At 47.9% G+C, this 19809-nt stretch overlaps 1 protein-coding gene across 1 annotated transcript; it reads right to left on the minus strand.

Moving 5' to 3' along the window:
* Positions 1–132: 132 nt before the first annotated feature.
* On the minus strand, positions 133–19783 carry CCDC153 (coiled-coil domain containing 153). Its single transcript, XM_060250761.1, has 8 exons — positions 19589–19783; positions 19101–19218; positions 13339–13422; positions 11217–11273; positions 9500–9619; positions 6118–6210; positions 1465–1595; positions 133–371 (listed from the first exon to the last, which is right to left on the minus strand). The coding sequence occupies exons 1-8, from the start codon at positions 19589–19591 to the stop codon at positions 243–245; spliced, it is 735 nt and encodes a 244-aa protein (XP_060106744.1). The 5' UTR covers positions 19592–19783; the 3' UTR covers positions 133–242.
* Positions 19784–19809: the final 26 nt, after the last annotated feature.

Here is a 19809-nt window from a genome sequence, read left to right on the forward strand (position 1 = left end):
AACCGTAACGCACACTTCTTCTGAACTCAGCTCCAGTGACTCCAACTCTGTGTCTGTTGCTTCAGACCAACCAGAAATCTGAGTTATGCAGGGAAGGCGATTTGGTTACTGAAGGAAAGGCACACCATCATCCCTTCTTAGAGGCACACTCTTTATTTATCGCTTTGTCCGGTCCTGAAGCTGAGCCCAGTTCAAGCGGCGATGCTAAACCATGCGGAACAACCCCTTTGGCAAACACCCCTTCAGACTTCCAGCGGGTTGAGTCCAAACTCCTTCAGCCGGTCCTTGTACTCCAGGTGGAGGGCCGTTGCCTCTTTCTCCCAGCCAAGATTGGCAGCCTCCAGCTTGGAGAGCACAAGGTCTAAGTTGCCCTGTGGAAAGGAAAAGCGAATGGCAGCCAGGGGGAAGGAGCGTGTGGGACAGAAAGGATGGCCCAGGCAAAGAATGCAAAAGATACAGAACAGAGCCTGTTTGGTGTAGTGCATGGGTGGCCAATGGTAGCTCTTCAGATGTTTTTTGCCTACAACTCCCATTAGCCCCAGCCATTGGCCATGCTGGCTGGGGCTGATGGGAGTTGTAGGCAAAAAACATCTGGAGAGCTACTGTTGGCCACCCCTGGTGTAGTGGTTAAGTGCGCGGACTCTTATCTGGGAGAAGCGGGTTTGATTCCCCACTCCTCCAGTTGCACCTGCTGGAATGGCCTTGGGTCAGCCATAGCTCTGGCAGAGGTTGTCCTTGAAAGGGCAGCTGCTGTGAGAGTCCTCTCAGCCCCACCTCCCTCACAGGGTGTCTGCTTTGTGGGGAGGTGGGGGGTGGTAAAGGAGATTGTAAGCCACTCTGAGATTCAGAGTGAAGGGTGAGATATAAATCCAGTATCATCTTCTGTTGCCAAGTGCCCTTTGTTGGTCAGAATTAATGTTCAAAATACTGGTTGGCCAGGTTTAGAGTTACACAGGATGCTTATTTTCAGGCACAAGCGCTGAAAATAAAATTTCAAAAATGGGTGGTCTACCTGACCGGCTTGTGTGAGCGAGGAGAAACAGTCAGCCACTGGGGAGCCCAAAGACACCCTTAGCATGAAGAAGACAAAGAAGAAGACTGCAGATTTATACCCCGCCCTTCTCTCTGAATCAGAGACTCAGAGCGGCTTACAATCTCTTACATCTTCTCCCCCCACAACAGACACCCTGTGAGGTGGGTGGGGCTGAGAGAGCTCTGACAGAAGCTGCCCTTTCAAGGACAACTCCTGGGAGAGCTATGGCTAACCCAAGGCCATTCCAGCAGAGATTTCTCCATGGATGAAAGTAGGCCTTGACCTGGGCCCACAAGCCTGTGCAGCGCACCTCATATATCCCAGAGGCAAATATCAGTCCTGTGTGGGAATGAGGGTGTCCTCCACCCCACGCTTCTGGGGGTTGCACCTCACCAGCGGCCGGCTTGAGAGAGACCCGTCCCCCAACTCACGTGCAGGATTTTTTCGTATTCCGTTTCCATCTCGTCAATCTTGCGTTGCATCTTAGCAATCGCCCTTTCCTTCTCTTCCTGCATCTTTTCCTTTTCAGTTCGGCTTTGGCGCACATCCTCTTGGCAAACAGCTGCCGAGCAGAAAGGGAGTGGGGGGGGGACATATAATAAAAGAAAGTGGAAGGAAGTCAGGAAAGCTGCCCGTGTGACAGGAAATGAGATGGCACATCAGAGATATTTCAAAAGGAAGGAAGGAGGGTTTTCCTGAGAATCTGAAGACCAGCTTTTGAGAGACTTTGGGGGACGGACTGCAACATTACAGGGCTTGCAAAGAGACACTGTTATGTATGGGAACTAAAGATTACCTGTGGACTATTTTGGGTATTCCAGCCTGGCTCACTGGAGCCATACAGTCCGAGCTTGGGGAACTGGGAACAATGGGCAGCGGGATCCAAATACCTGCTGCCTGGGACCAATCAACAGGGAACTGCCCGGTTCGAATGACCCAATACCGTGCTTGCGTGGGGACCCAGAGTTGTATATAGCTTGGGCCATTTCCTCAGTCTTGTCGCTTAACTGGTTACTATGCTGAAATCAATAAAGAGCTGAGGTTTCACTACCGTCTCGTCTCATCAGTGCAAAGAACCTGCTATAGCATAGACACGTTCCTACTACCTTTAAGCACAGCCGGGATGCTTTCGGCAGTGGGCAAAAGGTGCAGCTGCCCAGACCCCATGGCCATCAAAGAAGAAGAAGATGATATTGGATTTATATCCCGCCCTCCACTCTGAAGAGTCTCAGAGCGGCTCACAATTTCCTTTACCTTCCTCCCCCACAACAGACACCCTGTGAGGTGGGTGGGGCTGGAGAGGGCTCTCACAGCAGCTGCCCTTTCAAGGACAACCTCTGCCAGGGCTATGGCTGACCCAAGGCCATTCCAGCAGGTGCAAGTAGAGGAGTGGGGAATCAAACCCGGTTCTCCCAGATAAGAGTCCGCACACTTAACCACTACACCAAACTGGCTCTCCCACTGTGGGCCCACTGTGTGTGGGAGGAATATGATAGATCCACTACGATAGATTCAGGTGAGTAGCCATGTCGGTCCAAAGCAGCAGAACAAAGCTTGAGTCCAGTGGCACCTTTAAGACCAACCAAGTTTTATTCAGCACACAAGCTTTCATGGGCACACACACAGTATGGTGTAGTGCAGGGACGGCCAATCTGTGGCTTGGGAGCCTCAGGTTGCTCTTTCACACATATCGTGTGACTCTCGGAACCTCCACTGCCTTGTCCGTCTTTAAATCATTTATCCAAGCTAAGTCAGCTGGTGGCTTGGAGAATGCATTTAAAGTTTCTTTCTTTCCACCTCTCTCTCTCTCTCCTCCCTCCCCATCTATTTGTCTTCCTGCCTTCCTTCCTGCTCTCAAACATGTAACATTCATGTCTTGTGGCCAGGGGTGGAATTCTAGTAGGAGCTCCTTTGCATATTAGGCCACACACCCCTGATGTAGACAATCCTCCGAGAGCTTACAAAAAAGAGCCTTGTGAGCTCTTGGAGGATTGGCTGCATCAGGGGTGTGTGGCCTAATATGCAAAGGAGCTCCTGCTAGAATTCCACCTCTGCTTGTGGCTCTCAAACATCTGACATTTATTCTACGTGGCTCTTATGTTAAGCAAGTTTGGCCACCCCTGGTGTAGTGGTTAAGAGCAGTGGACTCTAATCTGGAGAATCGGGTTTGATTCCCCACTCTTCCTCCATGTGAAGCCTGCTGCGTGACCTTGGGCCAGTCCCATTTCTCTCAGCGCTCTCTCAGCCCCGCCTACCTCAGAAGGTGCCTGTTGTGGGGAGAGGAAGGGAAGGGGGGTTGTAACTCTGCAAGCCACTTTGAGATTCCTCAGGGTAGAAAAAAGAAGGGGAGAAAAACCTGCTCTTGTTCTTCAGATACACCAAAATGGAAGTTACCAGTCTATACATATACCATACGTAGACATTTACAATTCAAAACCTCTTTTCGATTCCTGGCCCTAGATAAGCCAGGCTTGCTGCAACCCGAGCAAGCGAAACTATAGGATCTTAGCATACAGCTGTGTAAATAAAAAAAAAAACACTAAGAGACACCATAAATTTTAAACAACAAGACAGTGTAAGGTAGAGGTCAGTGGTGTTCTGACAAAGCTTGCACACAGAACTTCAAATAGAAAACAGCATGTAGCAAAAAGACATAAATGGAAGACAATTCAAAAGCAGTCTTTCCAATCGCAAAGGAGTGACAATAGTCTAGTATTTAGTTCATGGAACAAAAAGAAGTCTTTCCAAAGATGTCTGTTCTAGATATCAAGACGTTTCATCCATCTTTCTTCAGTTTGGAGGCTTATTTATCACCCAATCTTTACAATACATTCACAGGAGACCAACAAGGTTCTGAACATGTCTGTAAGATTTCCAGGTTCTCCCTGAACTAAATACTGGACTATTGTCCCTCATTTGTGATTGGAAAGACTGCTTTTGAATTGTCTTCTGTTTATGTTTTTTTGCTACATGCTTTCTATGTGAAGTTCTACATGCAAGCTTTGTCAGAACATCACTGACCTCTACATTACACTGTCTTGTCGTTTAAAATTTATGGTGTCTCTTAGCGGGTTTTTTTATTTATACAACCTGAGGAAGGGCCTTCTCAGTTGCAGCCCCGTGCTGGTGGAATGAGCTCCCTGAGGACGTTAGGGCCCTGCGGGATCTTTTACAGTCCCACGGGGCTTGTAAGATGGAGCTCTTCCACCAGGCCTTGGATTGCTAAATCTGGCGATCCTACCTGGACAAATTGAACTGGTAGTTCTAGCTAGAGAAATCAAACTGATCACCTGGCTCTTAAACTGAACGACAACTGGAGATGAATTTCGTTTGGAAAGGATTTGTGCACTGCCGTAACAAATACAGCGTGAATATAGCACTTTAATGTTACTGTGATGGTTGTTGTAGTTGATTTTAATGATTGTTTAAATTAGTTTTAATGCGTTTTTAATTTTGCCTATTGGCCTTGTTTGCCACCCTGAGCCTGCTTCAGCGGGGAGGACAGGGTATAAATAGAACTAAATAAATAATTAATAGAAATACATTTATTTATTTATTTATTTAGAATTTATATCCCGCCCTTCCCACAAGTGGCTCAGGGCGGCTGCTGCTTACTCTCTAGCTATATGTATGGACTGGTAACTTCCACCCACAAACTGTGTGTGCACACGAGAGTCAGTCTGGTGCAGTGGTTAAGTGTGCGGACTCTTATCTGGGAGAACTACACCAAACTGGCTCTCGTGTGCATGCTGATTCCTCCTTCTGCAAACCAAGGTGATTTTCTGCTGGATAGAACCCCCGCGAGTTCTATAATGCAGAAGCAAACTGTAACATTTTATTAGTGACCTCTAAAATGATCACCCTTATGTTGCATTGGTTTTCCAATATTCCCCTTCAGAAATGGAACTTTAGGCACCCTTACAGATTTAAACAGCTTGTTTTAGACACAGAGACTGATTAAGTTACTGGAACAGTCTCCTCCAGAGCTTTTTTCCAAAACTACACCACACTGGCTCTGCAACAGACTTTGCTTTTCAGACTCTTCTCACACGAGAGAGTCTCCCAAACCATCACTCTCTTCTCCAACCAACTCTCCAACTGCCTAACTGTCACGTTCCCCTCTACAGTTAGCTGCAGTTCTTCAATCGGAGCGAGATTGGCAAGGAAGGGAATGGATATTGACATAGTGTTTGCAGATTTGGAATTGGTAGATAGAAAGTTGAATATAATTACAGAACTACATCTTATGGTGCTGAACACACGAGATGTTTTTAGACATAAGGTTTTTTTGCTTTCACTGAACGTATTACAGAAGTTACAATGGTTTTGCTTGGATATTACTTGTTCTTGATTTCCTTATGGTTCCTTTTGAATTTAATATTTGTTGGTCACACAGCCTTGAGAATCAGCTTTATGATCCTTTTGTGTTTAAGACCAGGGTTCTCCTACCAGACCCTTTTCTCTGGCAAGATTGTTGTTATCTTCTTTTTTAAGATCAATAACCTGGGCTTCTGGTGTGTTTAGGGCCTCTCAATGCCACTTCAAACCACTTGCCAAATCCTTATCTTCCAGATTTACAGACTCTTCACACTGGATATTAAGGTTATAAATGGATATCAAGGTTATAAATGGAAAACTAATTCCCTTCTCAAGTTTGTTTTAGATACAGAGACTGATTAAACTACTGGAACCGTCTGCTCCAGAGCTTTTTTCCAAAGCTACACCACACTGGCTTGGCAACAGACTTTTTTTCACACTAGAGAGTCTCCCAAGCCACCACTCTCTTCTCCAACCAACTCTCCAACTGCCTAACTGTCACACTACAGTTAGCGGCAGTTCTCCAATCAGAGCGAGTTTCATGAGCTATCAGTCAGTTTGGCTAACACACTCTCTCCCAAGCAGCACTTCCTCTGAGCATTGTCGATCCCACAAACATTCTGCAACTGAATAAGCGTTACGATTTGACAGTTGTCATAATAAATATTGTGGATAGGGACCAGTTATGTGGATATCCCTGATGAACTCTAGTTGCCAAAATGGCGAGGTGTTGGTGGCATCAACTGGAAAAAATGTGGGAAAATTACCAAGTTGTTCCTGCAGGCTCTGAGTCTCTGCTTCCAAGCGCTGTATCCGAGTATCGGTCTGGCTCTGAAGTTGCTGAAATTGCCGGATCATCTCTGGAATATATAAGGTGGGGGAGATGGAATACACAAGGCCAGGGACAGGGGGAAGTTGTGACCCTCTTCCCCCAATTCCTACCTTGGACTAAAAGTCCAAAGAGGGTTTTTCCTTGTGCATCATCAGTGTACCTGGTGCTAGCCCCAAGGAACATGCAAACTAAATTTTGACAGTGGAGGCAATAAAGAAACAGAGCAAGGTGGGCTAAGGAAGGATCAAAGCAAGCCCTTTCTGAAGAACTGCACACTGCCTTATCAGTACAGCTAGATACCTCGCCCTAGCTCCCCCAGTTCCAAAGTCAGTGTTCTGTGCAGGCCTCGTTTCGGGCAGGAATTCACAGGAATAGAGTTCTGGAACATCTAAATTTGATTGTGCTCTTTGATTCTTAACCAACCCCCCCCCCAATAATTGATTCTGTGCTCCATTGTTCAAATTTCCTGTGAGAATTTTGCTGAACTCTAAGATTTGACAAACTTTCTAATATTTTTCCCCACAAAAAATGGAAAAATAACTAAAACATATAAAGCAGACAGATGGAAATCTTCATCATGCCACTGTGGCCACATAAAGGTAAAGGTAGTCCCCTGTGCAAGTACCAGTCGTTTCTGACTCTGGGGTGACGGCGCATCATGACGTTTTCATGGCAGACTTTTTTTATGGGGTGGTTTGCCATTGCCTTCCCCAGTCATCTACGCTTTACCTTCAGCAAGCTGGGGACTCATTTTACCGACCTCGGAAGGCTGGAAGGTTGAGTCAACCTCGAGCCTGAGTTCGATCCCAGCAGAAGCTGGGTTCAGGTAACCTCGAGCCGGCTACCTGAACCCAGCTTCTGCTGGGATCGAACTCAGGTCGTGAGCAGAGAGCTTGGACTGAAGTACTGCAGCTTTACCACTCTGTGCCACGGGGATGCCTCTGCGGCCACATAGGAGAAAGTAATTTTAAAAGTATGATGGGAGTAAGGTTTTATGATGCCAATTCTAATTCAAGAAGCATTTTAAGGTGGATGCCGAGCTGATCTAATTCAGTACACCGTCCAGTTGCAGCATCCTGTGTTACTGGCTTCTCTGGGCATGCTCGAGATGAAGTGGTTGATGAAGCCATGAACCTTCAGAGGAAACAGTCTCCATTCTCAGTTGTGCAGAGTGGACAAGTCCAGCGACAGGCAGAAAGGCCCGCAAGTCAAAGTACAATGGAGGATGAAACCATTTGGCGAGGTGAGAGCCAATGACTATCATCTATATGCTAGTAAGGGATATTCTCCACTTTCATAGGTCAAAGGGGGACATTTGAATGGCCTGGAAGAAAGCTCGGATGAGTGATCTCAGTGGCATTGGCAGCTTTGCAGAGAGCAACCTGTAGGGTGATTGGTTTCACTGAAATCTCCCAGCTCAACTTCCACTTGGCAGTTGGTGGAGAGCCAGTTTGGTGTAGTGGTTAAGTGTGCGGACTCTAATCTGGGAGAACCGGGTTTGATTCCCCACTCCTCCACTTGCACCTGCTGGAATGGCCTCGGGTCAGCCATAGCTCTGGCAGAGGTTGTCCTTGAAAGGGCAGCTGCTGTGAGAGCCCTCTCCAGCCCCACCCACCTCACAGGGTGTCTGTTGTGGGGGAGGAAGGTAAAGGAGATTGTGAGCCGCTCTGAGACTCTTTGGAGTGGAGGGAGGGATATAAATCCAGTATCTTCATCTACCCCACAGGGTGTCTGTTGTGGGGGAGGAAGGTAAAGGAGATTGTGAGCCACTCTGAGACTCTTTGGAGTGGAGGGCGGGATATAAATCCAATATCTTCATCTACCTCACAGGGTGTCTGTTGTGGGGGAGGAAGGGAAAGGCGATTGTGAGCCGCTCTGAGACTCTTTGGAGTGGAGGGTGGGATAGAAATCCAATATCTTCATCTACCTCACAGGGTGTCTATTGTGGGGGAGGAAGGTAAAGGAGATTGTGAGCCGCTCTGAGACTCTTCAGAGTGGAGGGCGGGATATAAATCCAATATCATCATCATCGTCATCGTCATCTTCTTCTTCTTCGCCACCAAGAACTTTCTAAAAACACTTGTGGGGCAACAGGAAAGGTGCTGGTGGGCCCTTGATTTTAAAGCATCTTTGTGGTGGCTATGAGGACACTATTTTTATTTTATTTAGCAGATTAATAGTCCGCCCTTTCCCATAAGGGCTCAGGGCGGATTACAAACACAATAAAAACAATTAAAGTCCAACATTAAATCACTAGTATACAATTAAAACACAGCTCAATAAGCATAGCACAGGCGGAGCAGACATATTTTGCAGATTAGAACATGATTATCGGCCCAAACTAGGGTTGCCAAGTCCAATTCAAGAAATATCTGGGGACCTTGGGGGTGGAGCCAGGAGACATTGGGGGCGGAGCCAGGAACAAGGGTGTGACAAGCATCATTGAACTCCAAGAGAATTCTGGACATCGTATTTAAAGGGACAGCACACCTTTTTAAATGTCTTCCTTCCATAGGAAATAATGAAGGATAGGGGCACCTTCTTTTGGGGCTCATAGAATTGGACTCCCTGGCCCAATCGTTTTGAAACTTGGGGGGTACTTTGGGGAGAAGCACTAGATACTATACTGAAAATGTGGTGCCTCTATCTCAAAAAACAGCCCCCCCAGAGCCCCCGAAACCTCCAGATTAATTTCCCATTATACCCTATGAGAATCAGTCTCCACATAGGGAATAATGAAGTGCTCAGCAGACGTTTCCCTCCCTCCTCCCCGTTTCTGGCCACTCTGAAGCAGGGGATAGGCCTCTCTACTCACAAATTGCTGCCAACTTCTTCAAAGTAACACAGACACCCCATCCCAAGAGGAAGCCTTTCAATCGGAGACTGAAGCCTCCGGAGGGAGAAAGGCACATGGTCCTCTGGGGGTGGGGCTTCCCCCATGCCGGCCAGCTGACTGGGGGTGGGAAGGAGCCTGGGAAAGCGGAAGAACCCCCGCTGGGACCTGGGGATTGGCAAGCCTAGCCCAAACCTAATACTCCAGATGGCGAGTCATTGTGGGGGAAGATGATAGATGGTATAGGCAGTAGAGGAAGGAAGGATGACCGCTTGCCTTAATCGAAAGCCTGGCGGAATAGCTCTGTCTTGCAGGCCCTACGGAATGGTAGTAAGTCCGGTAGGGCCCAGATCTCCATGGGGAGATGGTTCCACCAGGTGTGGGCCAGGGCTGAAAAAACCCTGGTCCTGGTTGAGGCAAATTGGACTTGGCTTGCCTCTGCCTCCAGGGACTGTGTCTGCCGCCCCGGTGTACACAAACACACCTTCATAAATATCTTGTTTGTCGCCCCGTGCCTCCTCCAGTTCTTTCTCCAGCTCCGTCAGCCTCCGCTTGAGTCCTTCACTGTCGGCCATCGCATTTCTGGCCGCTTCCCTCCGGAGAACTGCAGGCCAGGACACACACACAGAGCTTATACTTGCGCGCATTTGGTTGGTACAGGACTTTTAGAGGTATGTGACAATCATTCTGCTTGCTCTTGTACTTCTGGGTTATGCTTTGTCTCTAAACTGGATAGCAGCCCAGGCTAGCCTGATCCTGTCAGATCTCAGATGCTGAGGAGGATCGGCCTTGGAGAGCCAGTTTGGCGTAGTGGTGAAGTGTGTGGACTCTTACCTGGGAGAACGGGGTTTGATTCCCCACTCCTCCACTTGCATCTTCTGGAATGGCCTTGGGTTAGCCGTAGCTCTCACAGAGGTTGTCCTGGATAGGGCAGCTTCTGGGAGAGCCCTCTCGTCCCCACCTACTTCACAGGGTGTTTGTTGAGGGGGAGGAAGGGAAAGGAGATTGTAAGCCGCTCTGAGACTCTGTCCTTGAAGGGGCAGCTTCCGGGAGAGCTCTCTCAGCCCCACCTGCCTCACAGGGCTTCTGAGGTGGTGCAGGAAGGGAAAGGAGATTGTAAGCCACTGAGACTCTGTCCTTGAAAGGGCAGCTGCTGTGAGAGCCCTGCCTACCTCCCAGGGTGTCTATTGTGGGGGGAGAAGATATAGGAGATTGTAAGCCACTCTGAGACTCTGATTCAGAGAGAAGGTCGGGGTATAAATCTGCAGTCTTCAGTCTTCTAGTATTTGGATGGGAGACTACCAAAGAATACAAGGGTTGCTATGCAGCAGCAAGCGACGGCACAACATCTATATTCATTTCTGCCCTTCCTGACCTGGATTACCCAGGTAGCCCCGTCTCATCAGATCTTTCAAGGTGAGCAGGTTCAGTCCTGGTTCGTGCTTGGATGGGAGACCACCACGGAAGTTCCGGGTTGCTACCCAGAGGCAGGCCACGGCAGACTACTTCTGAAGACTTTGCCCAGTCGTTCCCTCTAAGCTGAGTTAGCGTGAGCTAGCTCATTTTTTTTAGCCTCCAGCCCACACATTTTTGTCTTAGCTCCGGAAGGATGACCCCCCCCCCCCCCAAGCACACTAATTTATGCAGGAGCTCACAACTTTTATGCCAGTAGCCAATGTTCCCTCTAAGCTGCAGAGTCCTGGGAGCAAAAATTCTACTTTGTGAGCTACTGGCATTCAAGTTTGTGAGCTGCTGCATACATTATTGTGCTCTTGGATCATCCTTCCTGGGCTAAGACAAAAATCTGTGAGCTGAAGGCTAAAAATCTGCGAGCTAGCTCACGCTAACTCAGCTTAGAGGGAACACTGCCAGCAGCTCACAAAGTAGAATTTTTGGTCACAAGACTCCACAGCGTAGAGGCAGCGTGGCCTTGAAAATCCCTGGGGGGGGGGTGCCATAAATCAGCTGTGACCTGACAGCCAAAAAATAAAAGTTCACAGAAAAGGATGAGATGGGCGGATAGACATTCCTTTCCATTCCAAGCCTCTACGGCTCACAAAAGAGCAGTCAGATGCTCCTTGCTGACTGAAGCAAGATTGGTCTTTAGCGCCTAGGAACCCTGCGCCCGCACCCTGATGAAACGGCCCAAGGCTTGCCCCTCCCTTTAACCTCTCTCTGCTGTGCCAATCATGTTCCCTCACCAAGGTGCTGTTTCAAGGTCTCAACCTCCAGTGTTCTCTTTCTGTAGTTCTCTTCATCTGTATGGGGAAGAAAGAAAGAGAAGGTGTAAAAGAGAGCTTGACTGTTGACTGGTTTGTCCCTACCTTGACTTTAACCACTGAAATGCGAAACTAGGATCCTACAATGGAATTCTATGGCATTGTTTCCTCATTAATAGGAAACAGAGAGTGAGCATGAATGGGCAATTTTCACAATGGAAGACGACCTCTTGAGTTTTCACAACCACTATATTTTTATTAATGATTTTGTTCCTCTGAATTGTTTCTGTAAATTAATTTGCATTGGGTTGTATTTGTATTGTTACATGCCTGACTAGCTTTGATAATAGAATCCCAGCTATAAATACAAGTTGATGGAGTGTGAACTGGCAGAGACTGACCAAAAGAGAGATCTTGGGGTGGTGGTAGATAACTCACTAAAAATGTCAAGACAATGTGTGATTGCGATAAAAAAGGCCAACGCCATGCTGGGAATTATTAAGAAGGCAATTGAAAACAAATCATCCAGTATCATAATGCCCCTGTATAAATCGATGGTGCGGTCTCATTTGGAATACTGTGTACAATTTTGGTCACCGCACCTCAAAAAGGATATTATAGCATTGGAAAAAGTCTTGAAAAGGGCAACTAGAATGATTAAAGGTTTGGAACACTTTCCCTATGAAGAAAGGTTAAAACGCTTGGGGCTTTTTAGCTTGGAGAAATGTTGACTGCGGGGTGACATGATAGAGGTTTACAAGATTATGCATGGGATGGAGAAAGCAGAGAAAGAAGTACTTTTCTCCCTTTCTCACAATACAAGAACTTATGGGCATTCAATGAAATTGCTGAGCAGTTGATTTAGAACGGATAAAGGGAAGCACTTCTTCACCCAAAGGGTGATTAACATGTGGAATTCACTGCTACAGGAGGTGGCGGCGGCTACAAGCATAGCCAGCTTCAAGAGGGGATTGGATAAACATATGGAGCAGAGGTCCATCAGTGGCTATTAGCCACAGCGTATTGTTGGAACTCTCTGTCTTGGGCAGTGATGCTCTGTATTCTTGGTGCTTGCGGGGAGGGGTGGGGCAAAGTGGAAGGGCTTCTAGCCCCACTTGTGAACCTCCTGATGGCACTTGGGGTTTTGTTGTTGTTTTAGGCCACTGTGTGACACAGCGTTGGACTGGATGGGCCTGATCCAACATGACTTCTCTTATGTTCAGGGGTGGCCAAATTTGCTTAACGTTAGAGTCACATAGAGTAAATGTCAGATGTTTGAGAGCCTCAAGACATGAATGTCAGATGTTTAAGAGTCACAAAACAGGAAGGGAGGGAGGGAGGGAGGGAGGGAGGAAGGAAGGAAGGAAGGAAGGAAGGAAGGAAGGAAGGAAGGAAGGAAGGAAGGAAGGAAGGAAGGAAGGAAGGAAGGAAGGAAGGAAGGAAGGAAGGAGGGAAGGAGGGAAGGAAGGAAGGAAGGAAGGAAGGAAGGAAGGAAGGAAGGAAGGAAGGAAGGAAGGAAGGAAGGAAGGAAGGAAGGAAGGAAGGAAAAGTAGAAAGAAAGCAACTTTACTCTAAATGCATTCTCCAAGCTGCGAGCTGTCTTGGCTTGGCAAAGTGATTTAAAGAGAGAAATGCCTTCTCCAAGCCGGCCAATGGAATGGTGGGGACTTTGAGAGCCACACAATATGTGTGACAGAGGCACATGTGGCTCCCGAGCTGCAGTTTGGCCACCCTTGACTAAATGTGCCATGTTAATACTTGTGCTTTGCTTCAGATCTGTTTTTAGATTTCTGGTTAGATCTACAACCCTAATTCCTATTGCAAGGTTTATCGAATGTCCCATCGTCAATTATGTTCACTCACTTTGTGCAGTCCGCCTTGAGTCCAAGTGAGAAAGGCAGACTATAAAGCAACAGAAATAAAAATAGTTCATACACAATTCAGAGGGGGACGCAGAGTTCCATGCGTTGTTACACTTGCACAAGTACATATACATAAACTGGCCCTTGGCCTGAGAGAGAAATGTAAGGACCACAGAGAGGGAATTCTGGGTTCAGCAACTGTGGGATAGCAAAATCTACGGCCCTGTCGCCCCAAACTGTACCTGCCATCGTTGTCGTCTTCTTTTTCCCTCCTTTTTTCCCTTTTCCTTTCTTTACGGGGCTCATTCTGGCAACTTCTCTGTAGCCTGCAAATTGGAAAGGATTTGAAAGGTTGTGGCCAATAGCAAGGGTGTCAAACATGCAGTCCGGGGGCCGAATCAGGCCCTCGGAGGGCTCCTATCAGGCCCCCGAGCAACTGGCTGTCATCTGCTTCCTTTCCCCTATATCTTGCTTCCTTCTGCACCACAGCTTGCTTTGCAAGGCTTGCTCAATTGCACCGGAGCTACCGAGCAAAACCTCTTATTTTCTCCATTGGGGAGGCAGAGCTTGTTTTCCCAGGCTCTCTCAATCGCACAGCAGAGCTACTGACCCGAGCCTCTCTTCCTTCTATTGGCTGAGGCTCCCCCCCCCCAGTCCCCTGGGGGAGGAAGGAAAGAGCCAAAGCTTCCTTTGCCCAGTTCCCTAGATCCTATGGAGAAATACAAAGAAAGCACCTTTAAGACCAACGAGTGCTAACATTTTAAGCTCGTTTTAAGTTTTTTTTTTTTTTAAATATCTAATTGTGTTTGTCTGTGTCCTTTATAAAGTTTATATCTCTGCTACCTAATCTCAAATAGGTACGCACATGACCCAGCCCAACCTGGCCTGCCCAACCCGATGTGGCTCGGCCCAACAAGGTCTCATTTATGTCAGATCTGGCCCTCCTAACAAACGTGTTCGACTCCCCTGCTTTCTTTCACTCTCCCTGATTTCCAGCAAGAACTGTCCCGCTGCCAGCTCTTTAATCTGGTACGAGGGGAGAGAGAACAGAGGACAACCTCACAGGGTCACCCCAAACCGCTTCTGTGCCTCCGTCTTGAGCTTATAGGAACACAAGGCCCACTCTAGTTGTGGAAGAGCTAGCTGGAGAAAAATACCTGCAAGCAATCGTCCAGTGCCTTCAGTATTCCCCAAGCAGGAAATATTAAAAACCGTTTTTGCAGGAGTGTCGTTCCAAGAAGCCAATCGGCAAGGAGAAGGAAGAGATGCCTGAGTTTCCAAGAGCCTATCCTAAACGGCACAAGGCAGGGAACCTTGCGTCGCTAGGCAACTGTCTCTGTTTGCTGCCATGGCTACTGAAGGAAGCTTGGCAAACACCAGCTCTGAGGAAAAGAAGACCTGCAAAGAAGCTCGCAATCCAGAAAAAGTGTACAAAAAGAAAGGGGTTCCCCCCCTCTCAAACACATTCAACACTTCTGCCCACCCCCCCTCCACACACACACACACATCAAACAGCTGCAGAATTCCCTCATTTGTAGATGTTCTTACAAGTCCACCTTTGGGCTGAATGTTTGTCTTCCTCTTCAACTGAAAGAGCATCTGAATTAAACATTGGCACACATGCTGTTGTTTAGCCTTCCTTCCCATCCCTCCTCTTTTAGCTGCCATAATGCTGAAATTGCAATTTGGAGCACGAATCTGGGAAGTGGTTTTTTTTTTTTGAAGGGACAAGAGGTCGGCGGGACTGTATTTTTAAAACTAATTGTTGTGTGCTTTATGAATGATCAGTGCCAAGCGCTTTTCTACTTCCCACTTTCTTTGCTTCAGCACAAATACAGTATTCGGGGCTGCTCAATAATTTATTACTGTATATCAATATTTATTTATTTAATCAGATTTTTATCCCGCCCTCCCCTAACGGGCTCAGGGCGGCGTAAAGGAGGAATGTATTGTGTAAAGGAGGAATGTTTTAAAAATACTGTCTTTTTGTTTTTTGGGATATGTAGGAGACACAGGTAGGGTTGCCAAGTCCAATTCAAGAAATATCTGGGGACTTTGGGGGTGAAGCCAGGAGATATTAGGGGTGGAGCCAAGATCAAGGCTGTGACAAGCATAATCGAACTCCAAAAGGAGTTCTGGCCATCACATTTAAAGGGACGGCACACCTTTTCAATTCCTTCCTTCCATAGGAAATAATGGATAGGGGCACCTTCTTTCGGGGCTCATAGAATTGGACCCCCTGGTCTAATCTTTTTGAAACTTGGGGGGTATTTTTGGGGAGAGGAACTAGATGCTATACTGAAAATTTGGTGCCTCTACCTCAAAAAACGGCCCTCAGAGCCCCAGATACCCACAGATCAATTCTTCATTATTTTCTATGGGAATAAGTCTCCATAGGGAATAATAGAGTTCCCAGCAGACATTTCCCTCCCCTCCCCCCGCTTTCTGATGACCCTGAAGCGGGGGGAGGGTCTCCAAACCTGGGGGTCCCCGCTTGACTTTGAAAGTTTTTAAACATTCCTACTTCAGGAACCATTGGCTAATAGCTGCTCTTAAAACACACTTCTTTACAGCCTACAAACAAGCTTGGACGGAGGTCTCGGTCAGTTCTGTAAAAAGCGGCCTCAATTTGCCTCGTGTCATGCTGGGAAAAAGAGAGGGGCTTTAACCCTTCACTTGCAGAGGAACCGGTTCTGAGTATCAAAACTGAGTAGAGATGGTGGGGTTAGATTTTTCACTCCCCTGCACAGTTTCCCCGAGGCAAACTGAGGCGACATCATATGAACATATGAAGCTGCCTTATACTGAATCAGACCCTTGGTCCATCAAAGTCAGTATTGTCTTCTCAGACTGGCAGCGGATCTCCAGGGTCTCAAGCTGAGGCTTTTCACACCTATTTGCCTGGACCCTTTTTTGGAGATGCCAGGGATTGAACCTGGACCTTCTGCTTCCCAAGCAGATGCTCTACCACTGAGCCACCGTCCCTCCCATCGGGCTAGTATTTGCATTTTGTGGATGAAATGGGTGATGCTCTTCCGTCTGCGTAAGTCCTCATAGTAATTCCAGTAAGCGTGGTATCAGCCCATTGCCAAAAACAGGCTACTGCACCCTTAATAAAATGGGGAGAAGATTTACAGATTTGTAAAAAAACATGGGACCCACTATACTCATGGTTAAATAGAATGGGATTGGATATGAGGAATATGAAGTGGAGCTATGAACAGGCCCCTCCAGCTCAGGGTGGTGGGTGATTGGGTTCATTGTTTTTCATGTAAACACGTATCTATTTCAATTTTTGACGATATGATCATATGATGTCTGTTTATGGTATGTTTGTTCAATAAAAACTTACTTGTTTTGAAAAAAAAAATGCGGAGAAGAAAAGAGTGGAAGGAGGAAGAGAACTAACTTGACCCTTTATGGATGCCTGCCTCCAAGTGGGAACTGGAATGATAGCTCATATACAGACTACAGAGATCAGTTCCCCTTGAGAAAACTGATGTTATGGAGGGCGGATCCTGTGACATTGCACCTCGCTGAGGTCCTTGGCCTCCCCTGGCTCCGTCCCAAATCTCCAGGGGTTTCCCACCTGTTTGTGGCCTAGGGTTTGCCAGTTCCAATTCAAGAAATATCTGGGGACTTTGGGGGTGGAACCAGGAGACACTGGAAATGAAGCCGGAAGTAAGGTTATGACAAGCAAAACTCCAAAGGGAGTTCTTTCTGGCCATCACATTTAAAGGAACCACACACATTTTAAATGCATTGGAAATAATGAAGGATAGGGGCACCTTGTTTTGGCACTCATAGCACTGGACCCCCTGGTTCGATCTTTTTGAAACTTGGAGGGCGTTTTGAGAGGCACCGGATGCTATGCTGAAAATCTGATGCCTCTACCTCAAATAACAGCCCCACCAGAGCCCCCGATACCAACAGATCAATTCTCCATTATATGCTACGGAAATCGTAGTGCCCAGGAGACATCCCCCCTCCGCTTTCTGATGATCCTGAAGAAGGGGGAGGGCCTCCAAATGAGGGGATCCCCTAACCCCACCTGGGGATTGGCGACCCTAATCTGGCCACCCTACCCCTCCATCCTTCCAACCCTTTGCCACTCCAGAGAGCTGCTGCCAATCAGAATAAAGCAGTTCCGAGTTAAATGACCCCGTGGTTTGCCTTGGTGCACGACAGCTGCTATCTTAAAAAAAAAGAGGTTCTTCTGGTCGCAGCTGTGCCTCTGCTTCGCGGTGGCTGAACCTCAGCTCCCGTTTGCGCACCCAGCAGTGGAGACCACCGCCTGCTCCTGAGAAATAGGGGTCACGTGATGCAAAGGACAGAATGCCTCTGTGGTGGGTGGGGAAAAGGGAAGGGTAGACCTCCGTTTTCATGTTGATTCTAAGGCAGGGGGTGGCCAATGGTAGCTGTCCAGATGTTTTTTGCCTACAACTCCCATCAGCCCCAGCCATTGGCCATGCTGGCTGGGGCTGATGGCAGTTGTAGGCAAAAAACATCTGGACAGCTACCGTTGGCCACCCCTGTTCTAAGGGGTCTGTTTCTAGGCAAAGAGAGAGGCCAGGGGTGCCTTCTTTAAGAGCCCCTCGCCACCCTGCTAAAGGCACATGAATTAGGTCACTCATACTCAGAAGAACATAAGAGAAGCCATATTGAATCAGGCCAGTGGGCCATCCAGTCCAACACTCAGTGTCACACAGTGGCCCAAACCCAGGGACCTGCAGCAGGTCCAGCAGTGGGGCCAGAACTCCAGGTCTCCCACTGTTGCCCCCACCCCCAGCACCATGAATACAGAGCATCACTGCCCCAGACTGGGTGTCTGCTCAATATGTTTATCCAGTTTGGTGTAGTGGTGAAGTGTGTGGACTTGTATCTGGGAGAACCGGGTTTGATTCCCCACTCCTCCACTTGCAGCTGCTGGAATGGCCTTGGGTCAGCCATAGCTCTGGCAGAGGTTGTCCTTGAAAAGGCAGCTGCTGTGAGAGCCCACTCAGCCCCACCCACCACATAGGGTGTCTGTTGTGGGGGAGGAAGGTAAAGGAGCTCTGTGACTCCGAGAGGAGGGTGGGATATAAATCCAATATCATCATCATTATTATCATATTCTTCATCATCTTCTTATTCTTTATCATCCTCTTTTTCTGCAGCAGTGAATTGCACATGTTCATTACTGGGGTTGCCAAGTCCAATTCAAGAAATATTTGGGGACTTTGGGGGTGGAGCCAGGAGACATTGAGGTGGAGCCAGGAGCAAGGGTGTGACAAGCATAATTGAACTCCAAAGGGAGTTCTGGCCATCACATTTCAAAGGACCGCACACTTTTTAAATGCCTTCCTTCCATAGGAAATAATGAAGGATAGGGGCACCTTCTTTTGGGGCTCATAGAATTGGACCCCCTGGTCCAAACTTTTTGAAGCTTGGGGGTTATTTTAGGGAGAGGCACTAGATGCTATACTGAAAATTTGGTGCCTCTATCCCAAAAAACAGCCCCCGGATCAATTCTCCATGATTTTCTATGGGAATAAATCTCCCTAGGGAATAACAGAGTTCCCAGCAGACGTTTTAAATGCCTTCCTTCCATAGGAAATAATGAAGGATAGGGGCACCTTCTTTTGGGGCTCATAGAATTGGACCTCCTGGTCCAATCTTTTCAAAACTTAGGGAGTATTTTGGCGAGAGCCACTGGATGCTATACTGAAAATGTGGTGCCTCTACCTCAAAAAACGGCCCTCAGAGCCCCAGATACCCACGGATCAATTCTTCATTATTTTCTATGGGAATAAGTCTCCATAGGGAATCATGAGTACCCAGCAGACATTTCCCTCCCCTCCCCACCGCTTTCTGATGACCCTGAAGCGGGGGGAGGGCCTCCAAACCAGGGGGGGGGGGATCACCTGGGGATTGGCAACCCTATTCATTACTCTGGGTGAAGAAAGGGTTTTTTTTTGGGGGGGGGAGTTGCTCTAGGTTTGTCGATGCGCTGCCAAGCGCTGACCTCTGAGGACGTTACAGGGGTCTGCGAGTAGAAGCCTGTGGGAGTGAGGCTGGCCGGCTGGCCTTTTGCCACAGAACTTCCTCACTCTTGTAAGCCCAGTCTCTCTCCGTCCAGACTCCTGTGGGTTGAGAGCAGAGCATAGTTGCCACAGTTACTCAACGAAGTATTTCAGGAAAATAAAAAAGCCACCCACTCCCCTTCTCCTTTTCAATTTCCCTATTCAGGGAAATTTCTATAGCTTCCTTGTCTGTACGGTGGCAGGTCTCTTTGGTCAGTTCCACTTTTATTTTCCGGCTCCCCCCACCCACCCTTACAGTAATAAGGAACTTTCTAGACCAGCCCAGGTTGCAAAGAATACATCTGCCCATGCAAGTCGATGCCAGTACAAGGAGTTCCAGAACATCTCTCCCCCCCAACTCTTTTCTTTGCACCCCTGCCGGCTTCTAGCAACGTCCCCCCCCCCCCCCCCCCCCCCTTTCAGTGCTTGCCATTCATTCACAGCTCCCGAAAGCTGCCTGCAGTTCCCTTGGCTTTGCCACAGCGCCTCTCCCACCCTTTCAAAAAAGCAAGCGGCAGCGCCTGCCAATATGCACCACTTAACATTTGCATATGCATATAGCACACTCAATCGAGCGCCTTTCCTAACGCGGCTATATTCCACGAATCCTTTTGCCCGTTCCATTGCCCGAAAGTGTTATGGCTGCGGCGG

Source organism: Heteronotia binoei, chromosome 12 (genome assembly GCF_032191835.1).
Source record: "Heteronotia binoei isolate CCM8104 ecotype False Entrance Well chromosome 12, APGP_CSIRO_Hbin_v1, whole genome shotgun sequence".
NCBI lineage: Eukaryota > Metazoa > Chordata > Lepidosauria > Squamata > Gekkonidae > Heteronotia > Heteronotia binoei.